The sequence below is a fragment of the Salvelinus alpinus genome, chromosome 1, assembly GCF_045679555.1.
Source record: "Salvelinus alpinus chromosome 1, SLU_Salpinus.1, whole genome shotgun sequence".
Lineage (NCBI taxonomy): Eukaryota > Metazoa > Chordata > Actinopteri > Salmoniformes > Salmonidae > Salvelinus > Salvelinus alpinus.
Genome location: NC_092086.1, coordinates 105,433,065 through 105,453,610, shown reverse-complemented (window position 1 = coordinate 105,453,610; position 20,546 = coordinate 105,433,065). Strand labels below are relative to the sequence as shown.

Genomic DNA, 20,546 nt, shown 5'->3' with positions numbered 1-20,546 from the left:
AATTTGCAAAGAAAGGAATCTGTGAAAATGTAACCCTAAACGTTGTTTCAACCAGTCAAATCACGTTAATATTTATTCCTCAGAGATCCTAGAACATAACCAGACTTCACTATATCATTAGGGGTGTAGTATATCCTATAGGACACCAAATTTGGTCAGAGAGCGATGCCTTCATGGCACGCGTGCGGTCTTCACTTGATCGACTGTAACTTCGTCAAATAAGCACCAATCGGGGTCAAACAAAGCTAGATAGATAGCTAATGAGCTGGGCTTTACGGGAGTATCCGGAAACCCCGTATCTGTCGCAAAATCTAGCTGCTAACCTTGTGCGACAGCAAGCCTTTTCATTTTGGGCAAAAATGATAAGAATATGGAGAGTTATGAAGTTATGAAAACTGGTTGTTTTGCAAATGTTGAACTTACAATATGGCAAACAATACTGGAAAAGCTAAATCAAAGTCCAAGTATACAGATTTGACATTATTCTTGCAGAAAAATGTAATGTGAATGTAAATGTCTCCTTCACGATTTGTCCAAATGTACCTGGGTGACTTTACACTAAATGTCATGTAGTTTGCTCATACTTCAAGTTATCCGTCTGAAACTTTGCACATACACTGCTGCCATCTTGTGGACACCATCGGAATTACAACCACAGTGATGGCTAGATGTGGGACCTTTCTGTTGCATTTCAAAGATAGTGGTAGGGGGGAAAAAGTTGTTTTTTTCTTTGTATTTTCTTCTAACAGATCTATTGTGTTATATTCTCCTACATTCAATTCACATTTACACAGACTTCAAAGTGTTTCCTTTCAAATGGTACCAAGAATATGCATATCCTTGCTTAAGAGCCTGAGCTACAGACAGTTAAATTTGGGTATGTCATTTTAGGCGAAAATTGGAAAAAAGGGGACTATCCCTAATTAACTTTTACTTGGTACTCATCCCGGATCCGGGAGCACCCTCATCAGTAAAAAAGCTGACTAGCATAGCCTAGCATAGCGCCACAAGTAAATACTAGCATCTAAATATCATGAAATCACAAGTCCAAGACACCAGATGAAAGATACACATCTTGTGAATCCAGCCATCATTTCTGATTTTTAAAATGTTTTACAGGGAAGACACAATATGTATTTCTATTAGCTAACCACGATAGCAAAAGACCCAACTTCTTTTTTTTCCACCATTTTTTTACTGCATAGGTAGCTATCACAAATTCGACCAAATAAAGATATAGTCACTAACCAAGAAACAACTTCATCAGATGACAATCTGATAACATATTTATTGTATAGCATATGTTTTGTTCGAAAAATGTGCATATTTCAGGTATAAATCATAGTTTTACATTGCAGCCACCATCACAAAATCTCACCAAAGCAGCTAGAATAACTACAGACCAACGTGAATTACATAAATACTCATCATAAAACATTTATGAAAAATACACAGTGTACAGCAAATGAAAGACAAACATCTTGTGAATCCAGCCAATATTTCAGATTTTTTAAGTGTTTTACAGTGAAAACACAATATAGCATTATATTAGCTTACTACAATAGCCTACCACACAGCCCCATTCATTCAACATAACTTTAGCGATAGCGAATAAACCAGCAAAAGATATTAATTTTTTCACTAACCTTCTCAAACTCCATCAGATGACAGTCCTATAATATCATATTACACAATACATATATGGTTTGTTCGAAAATGTGCATATTTAGCGGCACAAATCGTGGTTATACAATGAGAATAGTAGCCAAACTGCAAACAAAATGTCGGGAGAAATCTTGGGAGAGGCACCTAATCTAATCAATAACTAATCATAAACTTGACTAAAAAATACAGGTTGGACAGCAAATGAAAGATACATTAGTTCTTAATGCAACCGCTGTGTTAGATTTTAAAAATTAACGTTACTACGACATACAGCGTGCGTTAAAGCGAGACCGCACCGAAATTAATGGCGGAATAATAGTTTAACTTTTTCGACAGAAATTACGAATTAACATCATAAATAGTTCTTACTATTTGATGAGCTTCCATCAGAATCTTGTACAAGTTGTCATTTGTCCAGAATAATCGTTACTCGGTTGCAGAAGGTCGTCTTCAACTGTGGAATTAGCAGCAAACGTTAGCCATGTGGTGCAGACGTGTCCAACTCAGCATAACGCAGAACAAAGAAAATCCCGAAAATCGCAATATACTGATATAAACTGATATAACTCGGTTTAAAATAACTACATTATGATGTTAACACGTATATCGAATAAAATCAGAGCCGGATATATCTAGCGCCTATAACAACAGCTTTTCAGGACGCAATCCTGAGGTCTGTCTCGCGTCATGACGAACGTAGAAAAGACTGCACACCCGGTTCCAAGAGCTCTTGTTCGGCCTCAGATCTACCTAGACACCCCATTCCAATTCTCACTGCTTACTGACATCTAGGGGAAGGCGTATGCAGTGCATGTAGACCCATAGATTACATGCAAATTAATAAACTGACCCTGGAACAGAGCCCCCGATTTCAAATTTCTCACTTCCTGACAGGAAGTTTGCTGCAAAATGAGTTCTGTTTTACTCACAGATATAATTCATACGGTTTTAGAAACTAGAGTGTTTTCTATCCAATAGTAATAATAATATGCATATTGTACGAGCAAGAATTGAGTACGAGGCAGTTTAATTTGGGAACTAATTTTTACAAAGTCGAAATGGCGCCCCCCTATTGAGAAAAGGTTAACCTGCAGTAAAGAAAAATAAGAATATATTTACTAAATAAACTGAAGTTTAAAAAAAGTTACACAATAAAATAACAATAACAAGGCTATATACATGGAGTACCGGTGTGGGGGTACAGGTTAGTCGAGGTAATTGAGGTAATATGTACATGTAGGTAGAGGTAAAGTGACTATGCATAGATTATAAACAGTGAGTAGCAGCAGCATAGAAAACAGGGTCAATGCTAATAGTCTGGGTAGCCATGTGATTAACTGTTCAGCAGTCTTATGGCTTGGGGGTATAAGCTGTTAAGAAGCCTTTTGGACCTAGATTTGGCGCTCCGGTACCGCTTGCAGTGCAGGAGCGGAGAGAACAGTCTATGACTAGGGTGGCTGGAGTCTTTGACAATTTTTAGGGCCTTCCTCTGACACGGCCTGGTATAGAGATCCTGGATGGCAGCAAGCTTGGCCACAGTGATGTACTGGGCCGTACGCACTACCCTTTGTAGCGCACATCTGAGCGCAAACAAGCTGATATAAGACAGGTAAGTTGCCGAACTTGGCGTTACGTCTGGAAAAATGCCTGTGCGCCAGTTTTTACATGACGAAATTGCAAACTAACACCAGCCAAAAATAGAGCCCTTCATAATAGTTAGATAACTTGCTGCAGTATTTATGAGAAAATCAACTGTGACTGATAAGCTATCATACCTGTTAATAAACATCTCATTATCTGTTTTGTTTTTTTATCATTTTAGGCCAAGGATAACAAAAGTGCATTTTAAGGAAACACAGTTTGAGCTTCAAGTCGTTGGAAAAGATGTAAGTTGTCAGTTATTATGTTTCAGTATTATCTGCATAAGGAATGTTTTGTGAAGTTATGGACTGAATTTTAAACCTTGGCTTTGTTTGTTTGTGATTATTCTGTTTATTTGAACATGTTTCATAAACTCAATCATTTGAGATCATTCACACTAGCAAACTTGGTATGACTGAATCAGAATCAATTTGTTTGGATATCACAGATGTAGAAAACCTCATTATAACTTCCCCCCATTTCAGACTTCATAACAAGGCATAAAATAAAACTGACTGAATTTTCCAAGGAGTAGTTGCAGTACTCCCATGTGAAACCTTGAAAGGTCAATCGTGTGTTTGATCTTGAAAGATTTTGACATCCGCCTAATGTTTAATGAGAGAAATTAAAGGAACATGACAGAGCAGGACTATGGGACATGGGTGCAGCCTTGGAAGCTCTCTCCCATTTTCACTGATGTTCACTTCACAGGTGCAAATGGGAAGAGAGACACTTCCCACAAACGTCACTTCCTCAAAACATTTTCAGCTTAATGATGAACCTTTGGGTTTTCTGGGAATTTTCAAACGTACGCTTTTGGGGAGGATTTCTTGATCATTTTGGAAGTGATGGAAAAAGTGTCTGGGCCCACACCTTCAGATATCACTGAAGCAGAACAACTTTTCTCCTCTCTCTGTTGAGATCGTGTGACTCATTGAGACCTGTGTGTCTTGCTGAATGAAATATTGAAATTGGTTTATTCAGTCGATTCATTTTCACTGGTGTGTGTGTGCGTGTGCATGTGTGTGTGTGCGTGCTCCAGCTAGCGACCTGAGAGTCTCATTAAGCCGAGGCAGTCAAGCAGCCAGAGACCCATTATTGACAATACACTATCCGAGCAGCTCAGAAGACCAGAGCTTAATTGAAATAAAATAGAGAGCCATGGATCAACAGTAGCTACCTCCTCTTTGAGACTAGCTGTAGAGGTTAGAGTGTGAGTAGTCCTCTCTCTAAAGTCTGATATCTATTATCCTAATGACCAAACACAGACATCCCATATGGGTGAAAGATTACACACTACCTGTTCATTTGCTGTACATGTAATGGTACATTTGTCAGGAGGGCGATGCAATGGCCTATCCACCACCACAGAACACCACCTAATTATGTAGCCGGTTGTTTTCACAATGAATGATGAAGCAAATGTCCTTTGTTATGGTATATGTTAGAATTATAAACCGTGTAGTTTGGTTTCTGGATGCTGATTGGCCAGTCGTGTGTCTATCAGACAGTATATTTAAGTAATAAGGCCCGAGGAGGTGTGGGGATTGCGTCCCTTTTCGACACAGTAAAATCGGTCTGTTGGCCTTCTCTGTTAGAGCTACAATATACTGGAATGCAATGCCCACGGACTTGAGAAGCTGCACTGATTATTGTACTTTTACACTTGAATTGAAACATGGCTCAAGTCTATCCAAAACTGTACACATGAGTTGTCTGTGGTTCCTAATATGTAAGACGACAGTTGATGATGGTGGTGTTGTTAGAATGATATATTATTGGATGTAATGTATTTGTATTTTGCATTGTTTTAGTGAGTATGTGTATTGTGACTGTGTAATTGTCCTTAGCTGCCCTGGCACAACGAGTGCAAATTAGCTTTTGGCTAACCACAGCACATTTACATGGATTTTGCGTTATTGTAATGTTGATGTTGATTAATGTGCATTGTCCCCTATAAATAAATAATGAAATAAATCAAATGTATACCTGTGGGGTTTGTGATATATGGCCAATATACCGCGGCTAAGGGCTGTATCAAGGTCCTCCGCGTTGCGACATGCATAAGAACAGCCCTTAGCTGTGGTATATTGGCCATGTATCGCAAACCCCAGAGGTGCCATATCGCTATTATAAACTGGTTACCAACATAATTAGAGCAGTAAAAATGTATGTTCTGTCATACCCGGGGTATACAGTCTGATATACAGTGCCTTCGGAAAGTATTCAGACCCCTTGACTTTTTCCACATTTTGTTAGGTTACAGCCTTATTCTAAAATGGATTTAAAAAATAATCATCATCAATCTACATACAATACCCTATCATGACAAAGCAAAAACAGGTTTTTAGAAATGTTTGCAAATGTATACCAAAAAAACCTGAAATATCACATTTACATAAGTATTCAGAACCTTTACTCAGTACTTTGTTGAAGCACCTTTGGCAGCGATTACAGCCTTGAGTCTTCTTGGGTATGAAGCTACAAGCTTGGCACACCTGTATTTGGGGAGTTTCTCCCATTCTTCTCTTCAGATCCTCTCAAGCTCTGTCAGGTTGGATGGGGAGCGTTGCTGCACAGCTATTTTCAGGTCTCTCCAGAGATGTTTGATCGGGTTCAAGTCTGGCTGGGCCACTTAAGGACGTTCAGAGACTTGTCCGGAAGCCACCCTTGCGTTGTCTTGGCTGTGTGCTTAGGGTTGTTGTCCTGTTGGAAGGTGAACCTTCGCCCCAGTCTAAGGTCCTGAGCGCTCTGGAGCAGGTTTTCATCAAGTATATCGCTGTACTTTTCTCCGATCATCTTTCCCTCGATCCTGACTAGTCTCCCAGTCCCTGCCGCTGAAAAACATCCCCACAGCATGATGCTGCCACCACCATGCTTCACCGTAGGGATGGTGCCAGGTTTCCACCAGACGTGATGCTTGGCATTCAGGCCAAAGTGTTCAATCTTGGTTTCATCAGACCAGAGAATCTTGTTTCTCATGGTCTGAGAGTCTTTAGGTGCCTTTTGGCAAACTCCAAGCGGGCTGTCATGTGCCTTTTACTGAGGAGCGGCTTCTGTTTGGCTACTCTCCTATAAAGGCCTGATTGGTGGAGTGCTGCAGAGATGGTTGTCCTTCTGGAAGGTTCTCCCATCTCCACAGAGGAACTCTGGAGCTCTATCAGAGTGACCATCGGGTTCTTAGTCACCTCCCTGACCAAGGCCCTTCTCCCTCGATTGCTCAGACGGCCAGCTCTAGGAAGTCTTGGTGGTTCCAAACTTCTTCCATTTAAGAATGATGGAGGCCACTGTGTTCTTGAGGACCTTCAATTGGGCAGAAATATTTTGGTACCCTTCCCCGGATCTGTGCCTTGACAATCCTGTCCCGGAGGTCTACGGACAATTCCTTTGACCTCATGGCGTGTGCCTTTCCAAATCATGTGCAACCAATTGAATTTACCACAAGTGGACTCCAGTCAAGTTGTAGAAACATCTCAAGGATGATCAATGGAAACAGGATGCACCTGAGATCAATTTCGAGTCTCATAGCAAAGGGTCTGAATACTTACGTAAATAAAGTATTTATGTTTTTTATTTTTCACTAATTTGTCAAAATTTCAAAAACCTGTTTTCGCTTTGTCATTATGGGTATTGTGTGTAGATTGATGAGGAAAAACAGTTAGTTAATACATTTTAGAATAAGCCTGTAACATAACAAAATGTGGAAAAAGTAAAGGGGTCTGAATACTTTTACGATGGCACTGTACCATGGCGTTCAGCCAATCAGAATTCAGGGCTCAAACCACCAGTTTATAATTATGTATATATTTTATATATTTATGTTGCTAACCGGTTTATAATAGCAGTAAGGCATCTCAGGGGTTTGTGGTATATGGCCAATATACCACGGCTAAGGGCTGTATCCAGGCACTCCGTGTTGCGTTGTGCATAAGAATACCCCTTAGCTGTGGTATATTGGCCATATGCCACACCCCCTCGGCCGTATTGCTTTAATATACAGTGGCAAGAAAAAGTATGTGAACCCTTTGGAATTACCTGGATTTCTGCATAAATTAGTCATCAAATCTTCATCTAAGTCACAACAATAGACAAACATAGTGTGCTTAAACTAATAACACACAAATGATTGTATTTTTCTTGTGTATATTGAATACATCATTTAAACATTCACAGTGTAGGTTGGGAAAAGTATGTGAACACCTAGGCTAATGACTTCTCCAAATGCTAATTGGAGTCAGGAGTCAGCTAACCTTGAGTCCAACCAATGAGACAAGATAGGAGTGGCCGTCCTGCGAAGATGACTGCAGGAGCACAGAGCGGAATGCTCAATGAGGTTAAGAAGAATCCCAGATTGTCAGCTAAAGACTTACAGAAATCTCTGGTACATGCTAACATCTCTGTTGACGAGTCTACAATACGTAAAACACTAAACAAAGAATGGTGTTCATTGGAGGACGTCACGGATGAAGCCACAGCTGTCAAAAAAACAACATTGCTGCACATCTGAAGTTTGCAAAAGTGCACCTGGACGTTGTTCCACAGCGCTACTGGCAAAATATTCTGTGGACAGATTAATCTACAGTTGAGTTGTTTGGAAGGAACACACAACACTATGTTGGTGAAAAAAAGGCACAACACACCAACATCAAAACCTCATCCCAACTATAAAGTATGGTGGAGGGAGCATCATGATTTGCGTCTGCTTTGCTATCTCAGGGCCTTTACAGCTTGATATCACCGATGGAAAAATGAATTCCCAAGTTTATCAGGACATTTTGGTAGGAGAGTGTTAGGCTATCTGTCCACCAAGTGAAGCTCAACAGAAGTTGCGTGATGCATCAGGACAACGACCCAAAACGCAGAAGTAAATCAACAACGGAATTGCTTCAACAGAAGAAAATATGCCTTCTGGAGTGGCCCAGTCCTAGTCCTGACCTCAACCCGATTGAGATGCTGTGGCATGGCCTCAAGAGAGCAGTTCACACCAGACATCCCAATAATATTGCTGAACTGAAACAGTTTTGTAAAGAGGAATGGTCCAAAATTCCTCCTGACCGTTGTGCAGGTCTGATCCGCAACTACAGAAAACGTTTGGTTGAGGTTAATGCTGCCAAAGTAGGCTCAACCAGTTATTAAAACCAAGGGTTCACATACTTTTTACACCCTGCACTGTGAATGTTCACACGGTGTGTTCAATAAAGACATGAAAACGTATAATTGTTTGTGTGTTATTAGTTTAAGCAGACTGTGTTTGTCTATTGTTGTGACCAAGATGAAGATCAGATCAGATTTTATGACCAATTTATGCAGGAATTCAGGTATTTCCAAAGGGTTCACATACTTTTTCTTGCCACTGTATCTTATTGATTTAGCTGCTGAATGTGATTTGCATTATTTGTTTGTTTGTGTGTTTGTTTTTGGTATAAGAGATTGTTGTTGTTTATTTACAGTGCACAGAGACGTCGTTCTTCTTCAAGGCAGCCAATAAGACAGCCTGTAAACATCTGTGGAAGTGCTGCATAGAACACCACACTTTCTTCAGGTAAAAAATGACACACACACACACACACACACACACACACACACACACACACACACACACACACACACACACACACACACACACACACACTGTCATAGGCAAATACTACTATACCAACACTATTATAACTTCTCAGTTAGAATCTCTACCACCTTCCACAGGTAAGAACCCAAACTATCTCACGTTCAGTGAAAAATTATCCTCCCTCCTATCTACAACACCATCACCCACACTATTCCAACCAAAGCCCTTCTCTGTCACCCCCTCCTCTGTCAACCCCCATATGTAAACCCCCCTCTGTCAACCCTCTCCTGTGTCATCCTTTACTCTGTCATCCCCTCCTCTGTCATCCCCTCCTCTGTCCACCCCCCTATGTAAACCCCCCTATGTAAACCCTCCTTTGTCACCCCCCCCCCTCTGTCATCCCCCCTCTGTCATCCCCTCCTCTGTCAACCCCCCTCTGTCATCCCCTCCTCTGTCACCCCCCTCTGTCATCCCCCCTCTGTCATCCCCCCTCTGTCAACCCCCCACTCTGTCACCCCCACTCTGTCAACCCCCCTCTGTCATCCCCTCCTCTGTCAACCCCCCTCTGTAAACCCCCCTCTGTAAACCCCCCTCTGTAAACCCTCTCCTGTGTCTATCTTTACTCTGTCATCCCCTCCTCTGTCAACCCCCCTCTGTCATCCCCTCCTCTGTCATCCCCCCTCTGTCAACCCCTCTCTGTCAACCCCCCCCCCTCTGTCACCCCCACTCTGTCAACCCCCCTCTGTCATCCCCTCTCTGTCAACCCCCCTCTGTCAACCCCCCTCTGTCAACCCTCTCCTGTGTCATCCTTTACTCTGTCATCCCCCCGTCTGTCATCCCCCCCTCTGTCATCCCCCCTCTGTCGTCCCCTCCTCTATCACCCCCCCTCTGTCATCCCCCCTCTGTCATCCCCTCCTATGTAAACCCCCCTATGTAAACCCCCCTCTGTTAACCCTCTCCTGTGTCATCCTTTACTCTGTCATCCTTTACTCTGTCATCCCCTACTCTGTCAATCCCCTACTCTGTCAATCCCCTATTCTGTCATCCCCTCAGGTAGTAACACTATCACATACCTCTTAACATAAATATCACAGAAAAGCTCAATTCCTTACAAGTCAAATCCTCCAGAGTCCCTCAGTCCTTAATCAAAGTGAACAAGCTAAATCAAGACTTATTGTTGGAGCTAATGCCCAGAGAGAGAATCTAGCCGCACATTTTAATTCACATGCAATAAAGATAAAACGCCAGGTAAAAAACCTTGGTGTTATTTTCCATTCTGAACACAATTTCAAATCATACATTAGGAAGGTGACAAAAATAGCTTTTTAGCACCTGAGGAACATTGCCATGGTGCTGCTGTTTCTCTCTCAGGCTGATACAGAGAGACTCATCCATGCTTTTATTACCAGCAGTCTAACTACTGTAATGCTCTCCTGTCTGGTCTACCCAAGAAAGACATTGGTCAACTGCAAAACATACAGAATGCTGCAGCACGGGTACTGACCAAGACCAGACGGAGAGCACACATTACACCGGTTTTAAGGTCTCTGCACTGGCTGCCTGTGAGTTTTAGAATACATTTCATCTATTTGTTTTTAAATCAATCCACGATTGTGCTCCCCAATACATGTCATTTACATTTACATTTACATTTAAGTCATTTAGCAGACGCTCTTATCCAGAGCGACTTACAAATTGGTGCATTCACCTTATGACATCCAGTGGAACGGCCACTTTACAATAGTGCATCTAAATCTTTTAAGGGGGGGGGGAGTGAGAAGGATTACTTTATCCTATCCTAGGTATTCCTTAAAGAGGTGGGGTTTCAGGTGTCTCCGGAAGGTGGTGATTGACTCCGCTGTCCTGGCGTCGTGAGGGAGTTTGTTCCACCATTGGGGGGCCAGAGCAGCGAACAGTTTTGACTGGGCTGAGCGGGAACTGTACTTCCTCAGTGGTAGGGAGGCGAGCAGGCCAGAGGTGGATGAACGCAGTGCCCTTGTTTGGGTGTAGGGCCTGATCAGAGCCTGGAGGTACTGAGGTGCCGTTCCCCTCACAGCTCCGTAGGCAAGCACCATGGTCTTGTAGCGGATGCGAGCTTCAACTGGAAGCCAGTGGAGAGAGCGGAGGAGCGGGGTGACGTGAGAGAACTTGGGAAGGTTGAACACCAGACGGGCTGCGGCGTTCTGGATGAGTTGTAGGGGTTTAATGGCACAGGCAGGGAGCCCAGCCAACAGCGAGTTGCAGTAATCCAGACGGGAGATGACAAGTGCCTGGATTAGGACCTGCGCCGCTTCCTGTGTGAGGCAGGGTCGTACTCTGCGGATGTTGTAGAGCATGAACCTACAGGAACGGGCCACCGCCTTGATGTTGGTTGAGAACGACAGGGTGTTGTCCAGGATCACGCCAAGGTTCTTAGCGCTCTGGGAGGAGGACACAATGGAGTTGTCAACCGTGATGGCGAGATCATGGAACGGGCAGTCCTTCCCCGGGAGGAAGAGCAGCTCCGTCTTGCCGAGGTTCAGCTTGAGGTGGTGATCCGTCATCCACACTGATATGTCTGCCAGACATGCAGAGATGCGATTCGCCACCTGGTCATCAGAAGGGGGAAAGGAGAAGATTAGTTGTGTGTCGTCTGCATAGCAATGATAGGAGAGACCATGTGAGGTTATGACAGAGCCAAGTGACTTGGTGTATAGCGAGAATAGGAGAGGGCCTAGAACAGAGCCCTGGGGGACACCAGTGGTGAGAGCACGTGGTGAGGAGACAGATTCTCGCCACGCCACCTGGTAGGAGCGACCTGTCAGGTAGGACGCAATCCAAGCGTGGGCCGCGCCGGAGATGCCCAACTCGGAGAGGGTGGAGAGGAGGATCTGATGGTTCACAGTATCGAAGGCAGCCGATAGGTCTAGAAGGATGAGAGCAGAGGAGAGAGAGTTAGCTTTAGCAGTGCGGAGCGCCTCCGTGATACAGAGAAGAGCAGTCTCAGTTGAATGACTAGTCTTGAAACCTGACTGATTTGGATCAAGAAGGTCATTCTGAGAGAGATAGCGGGAGAGCTGGCCAAGGACGGCACGTTCAAGAGTTTTGGAGAGAAAAGAAAGAAGGGATACTGGTCTGTAGTTGTTGACATCGGAGGGATCGAGTGTAGGTTTTTTCAGAAGGGGTGCAACTCTCGCTCTCTTGAAGACGGAAGGGACGTAGCCAGCGGTCAGGGATGAGTTGATGAGCGAGGTGAGGTAAGGGAGAAGGTCTCCGGAAATGGTCTGGAGAAGAGAGGAGGGGATAGGGTCAAGCGGGCAGGTTGTTGGGCGGCCGGCCGTCACAAGACGCGAGATTTCATCTGGAGAGAGAGGGGAGAAAGAGGTCAGAGCACAGGGTGGGGCAGTGTGAGCAGAACCAGCGGTGTCGTTTGACTTAGCAAACGAGGATCGGATGTCGTCGACCTTCTTTTCAAAATGGTTGACGAAGTCATCTGCAGAGAGGGAGGAGGGGGGGGGAGGGGGAGGAGGATTCAGGAGGGAGGAGAAGGTGGCAAAGAGCTTCCTGGGGTTAGAGGCAGATGCTTGGAATTTAGAGTGGTAGAAAGTGGCTTTAGCAGCAGAGACAGAAGAGGAAAATGTAGAGAGGAGGGAGTGAAAGGATGCCAGGTCCGCAGGGTCCGCAGTCAGACATGCTTTTAAGTTATGTACCCAGTAGGTCCCTCAGGTCCCCTGGCACGGGCCTTTTAACTATCCCAAAGCCTAGGACCAAGAGGCATGGAGAGACAGCCTTTAGTTACTATGCCCCATGTCTCTGGAATAGCCTTCCAGATGGCCTGAGGAAGGCAGAAACATTGGACATTTTTAAAAGGGATCTTAAAACACACATGTTTAGCTTTGCTTTTCCTTAGGGTGCTTTTATAATCGTTCGGTTTTTATTGTTATTCTTGTTTTTCACCCTCTTATGTTTGTTGTGTAGTAAATATTTCAGTTTTTATTTTCATTGTTTATTTTTTTATTTTTTGTTTATTTATTTTTATTTAAATTTTATCCCATTTTCTCCCCAATTTTCGTGGTATCCAATCGCTAGTAATTACTATCTTGTCTCATCGCTACAACTCCCGTACGGGCTCAGGAGAGACGAAGGTCGAAAGTCATGCGTCCTCCGAAGCACAACCCAACCAAGCCGCACTGCTTCTTAACACAGCGAGCCTCCAACCCGGAAGCCAGCCGCACCAATGTGTCGGAGGAAACACCGTGCACCCGCCCCCCTCGGTTAGCGCGCACTGCGCCCGGCCCGCCACAGGAGTCGCTGGAGCGCGATGAGACAAGGATATCCCTACCGGCCAAACCCTCCCTAGCCCGGACGACGCTAAGCCAATTGTGCGTCGCCCCACGGACCTCCCGGTCGCGGCCGGCTGCGACAGAGCCTGGGCGCGAACCCAGACTCTGGTGGCGCAGCATAGCACTGCTATGCAGTGCTCTAGACCACTGCGCCACCCGGGAGGCCCTATTTTCATTGTTTTTATTAGTTTGTTTTCCTGTAAAGCACATTGTGTTGCATTTCATGTCTGAAATGTGCTGTAGAAAAAAAGCTTGAATTGATTTGATTTGTGCGTACATCCGTGTGTTGGCCTAATGAGAGCAGTCTAAAGAGCCTGGGCGGCAGCGTAATGCGTGTGACGCAGGATTTACACTGTTTAATCAGCATGTGAGCCCTTTAGTGTGGACAGTCCCTGTACCACAGACAGACCTGGAGCTGGCAGGCAGGCAGAAAGGAGGGGCATGACAGGTTATACCTACCCCAGGCTTATAGGCCTCTGGGAGGGAGAGGGGTGGAAGGGTGGGGTGTGGCGGTGGTTTGGGTGAGAGAATGGGAGAGACTTATGCTGTGACGAGACTATCGAATGGAGGTGGGTGAAGAGGGCATAATCCATTGGATGAAATAGGCAGGTATATGCTGCAGCTTTAATCTAATCAAATGTTATTGGTCACATTCACATATTTATCAGATGTTATTGCGGGTGTAGGGAAATGCTTGTGTTCCTAGCTCCAACAGCGCAGTAATATCTAACAATTCACAACAATACACACAAATCTAAGAGTAAATAATGGAATTAAGAAATATTAGGTGAGTGGATCTAGTATACAAGTCCTTATAGACAACGGGAGAAAGAACGAGAAGAGGCAGTTTTAGCCTCGTAGTGTGTACTAACTACATCCATTTACCAACACTACCTTTTCCCCATCTATCTTTCCATCCGGGTGTTTTTCAACAGTGATTTGAGTTATCTGCAGTGTCTGAGCCCTGTGGGATAGGCCCTAGCAGTAGTGGTGTTGGTTTTGAGAGAGGCATTAGCTCAAATCTGTAGTGGTGTTAGTGGTGTTGGTTGTGTTAATAAAACATGGCTGGGTGAGAGACTGCTAGAGGCTTTAATAATGAGCAACAGCCAGAGCTTCTACTTCACTTCTCTACAGTAATGGACTAATGTACCGCTAGTACCATCAGTACACACACTCAGTACACACACTCACACTCTCTCTCTTTCTCTTTTTCTCTCGCTCCCGAGTGGCACAGCGGTCTAAGGCACTGCATCTCAGTGCAAGAGGCATCACTACAGTCCCTGGTTTGAATCCAGGCTGTATCACATCCGGCCGTGTTTGGGAGTCCCATAGGGCGGCGCACAATTGGCCCAGTGTCGTCCGGGGTAGGCCGTCATTGTAAATAACAATTTAACTGACTTGCCTAGTAAAATAAAGGTTAAATAAAATTACAAATAATAATTATCTGTCTCTTGCTCTATCATTCACACTCTCACACTTACATTTGCTCTCTCTGTCTCTCTCTCTCAGTTAAATTCAAAGTGAAATAAATAATAACTCTCTCTCTCAATCTATTGTTCACACACACCGACACACACGCCAGTCTCGCACTCTCTCAGACTCAGAGCTTTGAATTTGAATGAAGCTCCTAGTGGTGTTCCAGCAGTAATTCTGTCAATAAAGCAGAGATCAGAACAATAGACCTGCTGCTCTGTAGCCAGGAGAGGAAGTGAAATAAGGGAGCAATTCAGTTCTCTTCTCTCCCTATAAAATAATAAAAACTACAAAGTGGATTCAGCATTCAAACACGCATCGTGTTTTACCTTTGTGAAAGATGCAATATTTTCATTTCAGCCTAAGCGTTTAATCCTCCTTAACATAGGTTAGTCACTTTGGAAATTCATGAAGAGAAAAATAATGCATTTACTACTTGTGCAATAATGTACTGTAGAAACTTCCCCACAATATTCTAGGAGACTTTATTGGAAGTACAGTATTTTCACATTCTTCATCTAGGCCTTTTCTCCATGGTTGTTGCTATTTCTTAGAATGCCAGAAAATGATGGCAACACACTGACAAGAAAACTATCCACATTTGGTTCCCTGGGATCTAAGCATCGGTACAGGTGAGTAAACCTCCATTCTATATCCGCTTCAAAGCTAGCATCCTTAATTGAAACAATAACAAAACAATCAGCCCGCCTCTACTTTGGTAAAAAGCTGAGGGATGGGCCTGGAGAAATTTAACCAGTCTCAAATTCATATAGAGAGCCGTGGATGCAAAGAATAACCATCCATGATATACATTTTAAGGCTATACAGCGTTTGTTTACATTTACATTGTTTACAAACATTGGAGTAAAATACTTTAAGGTACTGATGGGGAACAAGAGTTAAACTAAGTTCATGAGGCATTTATAAGTTATATTCTTAAAGAATCAATGTGTATATATAATTAATTTATAACTCCAAAAATGTAGCAACTAAGGATTCTTGCTTTAAATGTCGTTATGTGTATGAAACAATATTGTAGAAACTGTGTTGAATATTTACAATATAATGCATTTCTATCGTGTGTTAAATGGAAGTCCCCATACATAATACATAGAAATAGTATAGCATTAGTCTCTGCCTATTATCTTATCCCCTTCTCTGTCATCCCCTCAGGTAGAAACTTAACACTATCACATGTCCTGAGATAAAGAAGGTCAATCCATGAGGAAGTCTCCCAGCATGTATTCATGCTGAAATCCACAACCTTGTGAATAATGCAGTCTGTTTTACAAAGGAGCTAAAAGGGGGTTCAGTGTTAGACAAACACACCGTGTGCGTGTGCGTGTGTGTGTGTGTGTGTGTGTGTGTGTGTGTGTGTGTGTGTGTGTGTGTGTGTGTGTGTGTGTGTGTGTGTGTGTGTGTGTGTGTGTGTGTGTGTGTGTGTGTGTGTGTGTGTGTGTGTGTGTGTGCGCGTGTGAGTGTGAGTGTGCGTGTGTGTGTGTGAGAGCGAGTGTACGTGCGTGCAGCACCACAGAGAAGAGGAAGACCTGAATAATTCAGGGTTCACACAACATCCGTCTCTCCTTTGTCGTAATTTATACATTAGTGACCTCTGCTATTTGTAGGGTCACTGCAGTCACAACTGTGGCTGTGTTTTCCATGTTCATGTTGCTCTTCAACACCTCGTTGATGCATCAGACTAGCTTCCCGCTGATGCACAGCAATGTATGTGTACTGTATTTCATATGTATGTCATTGTCAATACATGTCACTATCACTGTGTATCACTGTCATTGTGTGCGTGACAAAAGGTTTTGACATATGAAAGGTCAAGATCAGATCATCTCTGTATCTCATAAGAAACTGACAGACCAGAAACATCTGCCCCCTGAAACCCTTCTAGTGGAATTTTACTGTCTCTTTCTGCTTATAGTATCTCACACTTATAATACATGTTTGACCTGTTGCATACTTAGAAATGTACCTGTTCTAGACAGACAGGACACCCTGAAAAGATAGATGATTAAACAGTGTGTGTGCATGAATGTGTCTCTCTTTCCCTACAGTGGAAAGACTGCTATGCAGATGGGCAGGGATCCGTCTGTCAGTCTGCCTCGACCAGACCTGCAGGTGGTCAGGACCCGCAGCAAGACCTACCCCAAGAGACCATCACAGATCACAGGTCAGATGGACATACAGCATACTTAAAGCCTACCTAAGACCTACATAACATCCACAGACACACTACACAACACCTGACAAACACAATGTCACTAAGGGTAACGTATCAATGGTAACTAATGCATATCCAAAAACATATTCTCACCTTTCACCTCTACCGTTTCCCAGTAGAACCTCTCAGGTTGCTATTGACAACACTGTCAGGTGTAAAGCACCTTAGTTGAGTCTCAGTAAGTTTAGTATTCACTTCCTCCTCCTGTTCCCCCATCAGGAACAACACAGGGCTTCAATTAGCTAATCATATTATATTCACTTCGACAGTTCACACTGACAGACATACAGTACACTCTTTTTTTTAAATGGTTCTGAAAGGGTTCATCGGCTGTTCCCATAGGAGAACCCTTTTTGGTTTCAGGTAACCCTTTTGGATTCCATGTAGAACCCTCTGTGGAAAGGGTTCTACATGGAACCCAAAAGGGTTTTACCTGAAACCAAAACGGTTCTACCTAGGGTGACCACATTTAAAATACTAAAATGTGGGACAAAGGGATGATTTTGCAGGACATTCACGGGACAGTGTAGCCTGCAAATGTGGCCTCCTGCTGTACAGAACAAGCTAATTGAAGCGCGCCTATAGGCTACTCTTTTGCCTCGCTCTAAATTTGTTGATGCAGAAACAAGACCAAATGTGCTGTTTTATGAAAATCAGAGAATATTTGGCCAAGGAAACATTTCTGGTTTGTCTCAGGGAATGTAAGCCAGTTAGGAAGGGAGACTTTTAAAACCAGATTGAGTGAACCCACTGGGCACAGATGCCTTTTCAACGTCTAGTTTTAACATTTGGTGAGTTTTAAACTAAATTCAACGTGCAATCAACAAAAAAGTTCACCATGTCATTGGATTTAGGTTAAAAGTTGGGTGAAAAAAATATGAAATGCCCTGATGACTTTTTTCAAATCCAATCAGTTTCCACGTTATACAACGTCTTCACAGATTTCTTGGGTTGAAATAATGTGGAAACAATGTTGATTCAATCGGTTTTTGCCCGGTGGGAAGTAGCAGCACACATGTTTAATGAGCATTGAGAGCCTCACAAGTTTGATGAAATCACCTTCTATCTTTCAGTCTAATATGGCTATTTACTTACTTTTGTAGCTCTTAGTCAGAAGCAACTGTCCTCTCCATGTTTAGCTGGATTGGTTCATGATATGACATTGGCCTACGTCTCGTCTTGCGCTACGCAGAATATCAGATCTTAACAATGATTGGAGAAGTGTTTGACATCACCAGCATTACATCCTTATGAGAAATATCTGGTCAAAAGTACAAAATGCCTGACTGAAATAGGAGATAAACCTTCCTTTGAAAATAATGTGATGTTTGAAATTGTTGATAAAATGCAGGGCATGATTGTTCAATTGCGGGATGTGGGACACAGGGCCAAAATGCGGGACTGTCCCGCACAATCCGGGACAGTTCTACCTGGAGCCAAGAATGTTTTTTCAAAGGTTTCTCCTATGGTCAGCTGAAGAACCCTTTTAGGTTCTAAATGCCACCATTATACTTAACATTTCCTCACCTAGTTACTGGCAGAGACTGTTCTACCATTGAAACTGTCAACTGATTATTTGAAGATGGTGCCGAAGAACATGGCTGACGTTTTACAATCTCCCAACCAATTGTGCTATTTTGTTATTTTTTTTGTGTTTTGTGTAACAAATTTTTGAAATTATTGTGTCCATAATGTTGCTGCTAACATCTCTTATGACCAAAAATAACTTCTGGACATCAGAAAAGCGATTACTCACCGCGGACTGGAAGAAACTTTTTCCTTTAACGAGTCCTGCTAGTCCGACGAGAAGGATATCCAGCTTTCACTGGAACAGGCCCAGATCCACGCCTTTCGTGTGAGAAAAAGACACCGGAAAAGGGGCCGCAGATCGGGCATCCTTCTGAAAATCCAGAGGCGAGCGAGTAAACTCCCACTGCCTCCCATTCTTTTCGCTAACCTGCAATCATTGGACAATAAAATGTATGACCTACGATTAAGATTATCCTACCAACGGGACATTAAAAACTGTTTCACCGAGACGTGGCTGAACGAAGATACGGACAGCATAGAGCTGGTGGGATTTTCCATGCACCGAAGAACAGAGACGCTACCTCTGGTAAGACGAGGGGTGGGGTGTGTGTCTATTTGTCAATAACAGCTGGTGCGCGATGTCTAATTTTAAAGAAGTCTCGAGGTATTGCTCGCCTGAGATAGTGCGGTCTACATTTTATTATAAGGTCCTCTATCTACCAAGAGAGTTCTCATCTGTATTATTCATAGTCGTTTATTTACCACCACAAAACAAAGCTGGTACTAAGACCGCTCTCAACCAACTCTATAAGGCCATAAGCAAAGAAGAAAACGCTCACCCAGAAGCGGCGCTCCTAGTGGTCGGGGACTTTAATGCAGGCAAACTTAAATCATTTTTACCCAATTTTTACCAGCATGTCACATGTGCAACCAGGGGGGAGAAAATCCTAGATCACCTTAACTCCACACACAGAGATGCATACAAAGCTCTCCCCCGCCCTCCATTTGGCAAATCTGACCATAATTCTATCCTCCTGATTCCTGCTTACAAGCAAAAACTAAAACAGGAAGTACCAGGGACTCGCTCAATATGGAAGTGGTCAGATGACGCGGATGCTACACTACAGGACTGTTTTCCTAGCACAGATTGGAATATGTTCCGGGATTCATCCAATGGCATTGAGGAATACACCACCTCAGTCATCGGCTTCATCAATAAGTGCATCGATGACGCTCGTCGGATGTGGCAGGGCTTGAAAACTATTACAGACTACAAAGGGAAACCCAGACGCGAGCTGCCCAGTGACGCGAGCTTACCAGACGAGCTAAATGCCTTTTATGCTCGCTTCGAGGCAAGGAACACTGAAGCATGCACGAGAGCACCAGCTGTTCTGGATGACTGTGTGATAACACTCTCGGTAGCCGATGTGAACAAAACCTTTAAACAGGTCAACATTCACAAAGCTAGTGGGCCAGATGGATTGCCAGGACGTGTACTCAAAGCATGCGCGTGCCAACTGTCAAGTGTCTTCGCTGACATTTTCAACCTTTCCCTGACAAAGTCTGTAATACCTTCATGTTTCAAGCAGACCAACATAGTCCCTGTGCTCAAGGAAGCGAAGGTAACCTGCCTAAATGATTACCGCCCCGTGGCACTCACGTCGGTAGACATGAAGTGCTTTGACAGGCTTGTCATGGCTCACATCAACAGCATCCTCCCGGACACCCTAGACTCACTCCAATTCGCATACTGCCCCAACAGATCCACAGATGACGCAATCTCTATTGCACTCCACACTGCCCTCACCCACCTAGATAAAAGGAATTCCAATGTAAAAATGCTGTTCATTGACTACAGCTCAGCATTCAACATCATAGTTCCCACGAAGCTCATCACTAAGCTAAGGACTCTGGGACTAAACACCTCCCTCTGCAACTGGATCCTGGACTTCCTGACGGGCCGCCCCCCAGGTGGTAAGAGTATGCAACAACACGTCTGCCACGCTGATCCAAGGTGTGTACTTAGTCCCCTCCTGTACTCCCTGTTCACTCATGACTGCATGGCCAGGCACGACTCCAACATCATCATTAAGTTTGCTGACGACACAACAGTGGA

General features: G+C 43.7%; 1 protein-coding gene and 1 long non-coding RNA gene across 4 annotated transcripts in view; one reads left to right on the top strand and one right to left on the bottom strand.

Annotated features, from left to right (window-relative positions):
* epb41l4a (erythrocyte membrane protein band 4.1 like 4A) overlaps nt 1-20,546 on the top strand; it is a 99,457-nt gene that overhangs the window by 59,080 nt on the left and 19,831 nt on the right. The window contains exons 10-13 of the mRNA XM_071373502.1: nt 3,488-3,551; nt 8,757-8,848; nt 15,222-15,299; nt 16,734-16,849. Coding sequence (XP_071229603.1) covers nt 3,488-3,551; nt 8,757-8,848; nt 15,222-15,299; nt 16,734-16,849 — 350 coding nt within the window. The remainder of the gene's footprint in view (nt 1-3,487; nt 3,552-8,756; nt 8,849-15,221; nt 15,300-16,733; nt 16,850-20,546) is intronic.
* On the bottom strand, nt 16,716-19,219 carry LOC139558446 (uncharacterized). Of its 3 annotated transcripts, XR_011671592.1 has the most exons (4): nt 18,657-19,219; nt 17,996-18,084; nt 16,994-17,104; nt 16,716-16,820 (listed from the first exon to the last, which is right to left on the bottom strand). It is a non-coding gene; the product is annotated as an uncharacterized lncRNA (long non-coding RNA). The 3 variants fall into 3 exon arrangements; XR_011671590.1 differs by having other exon boundaries at nt 17,996-19,219; XR_011671586.1 differs by lacking the exon at nt 17,996-18,084.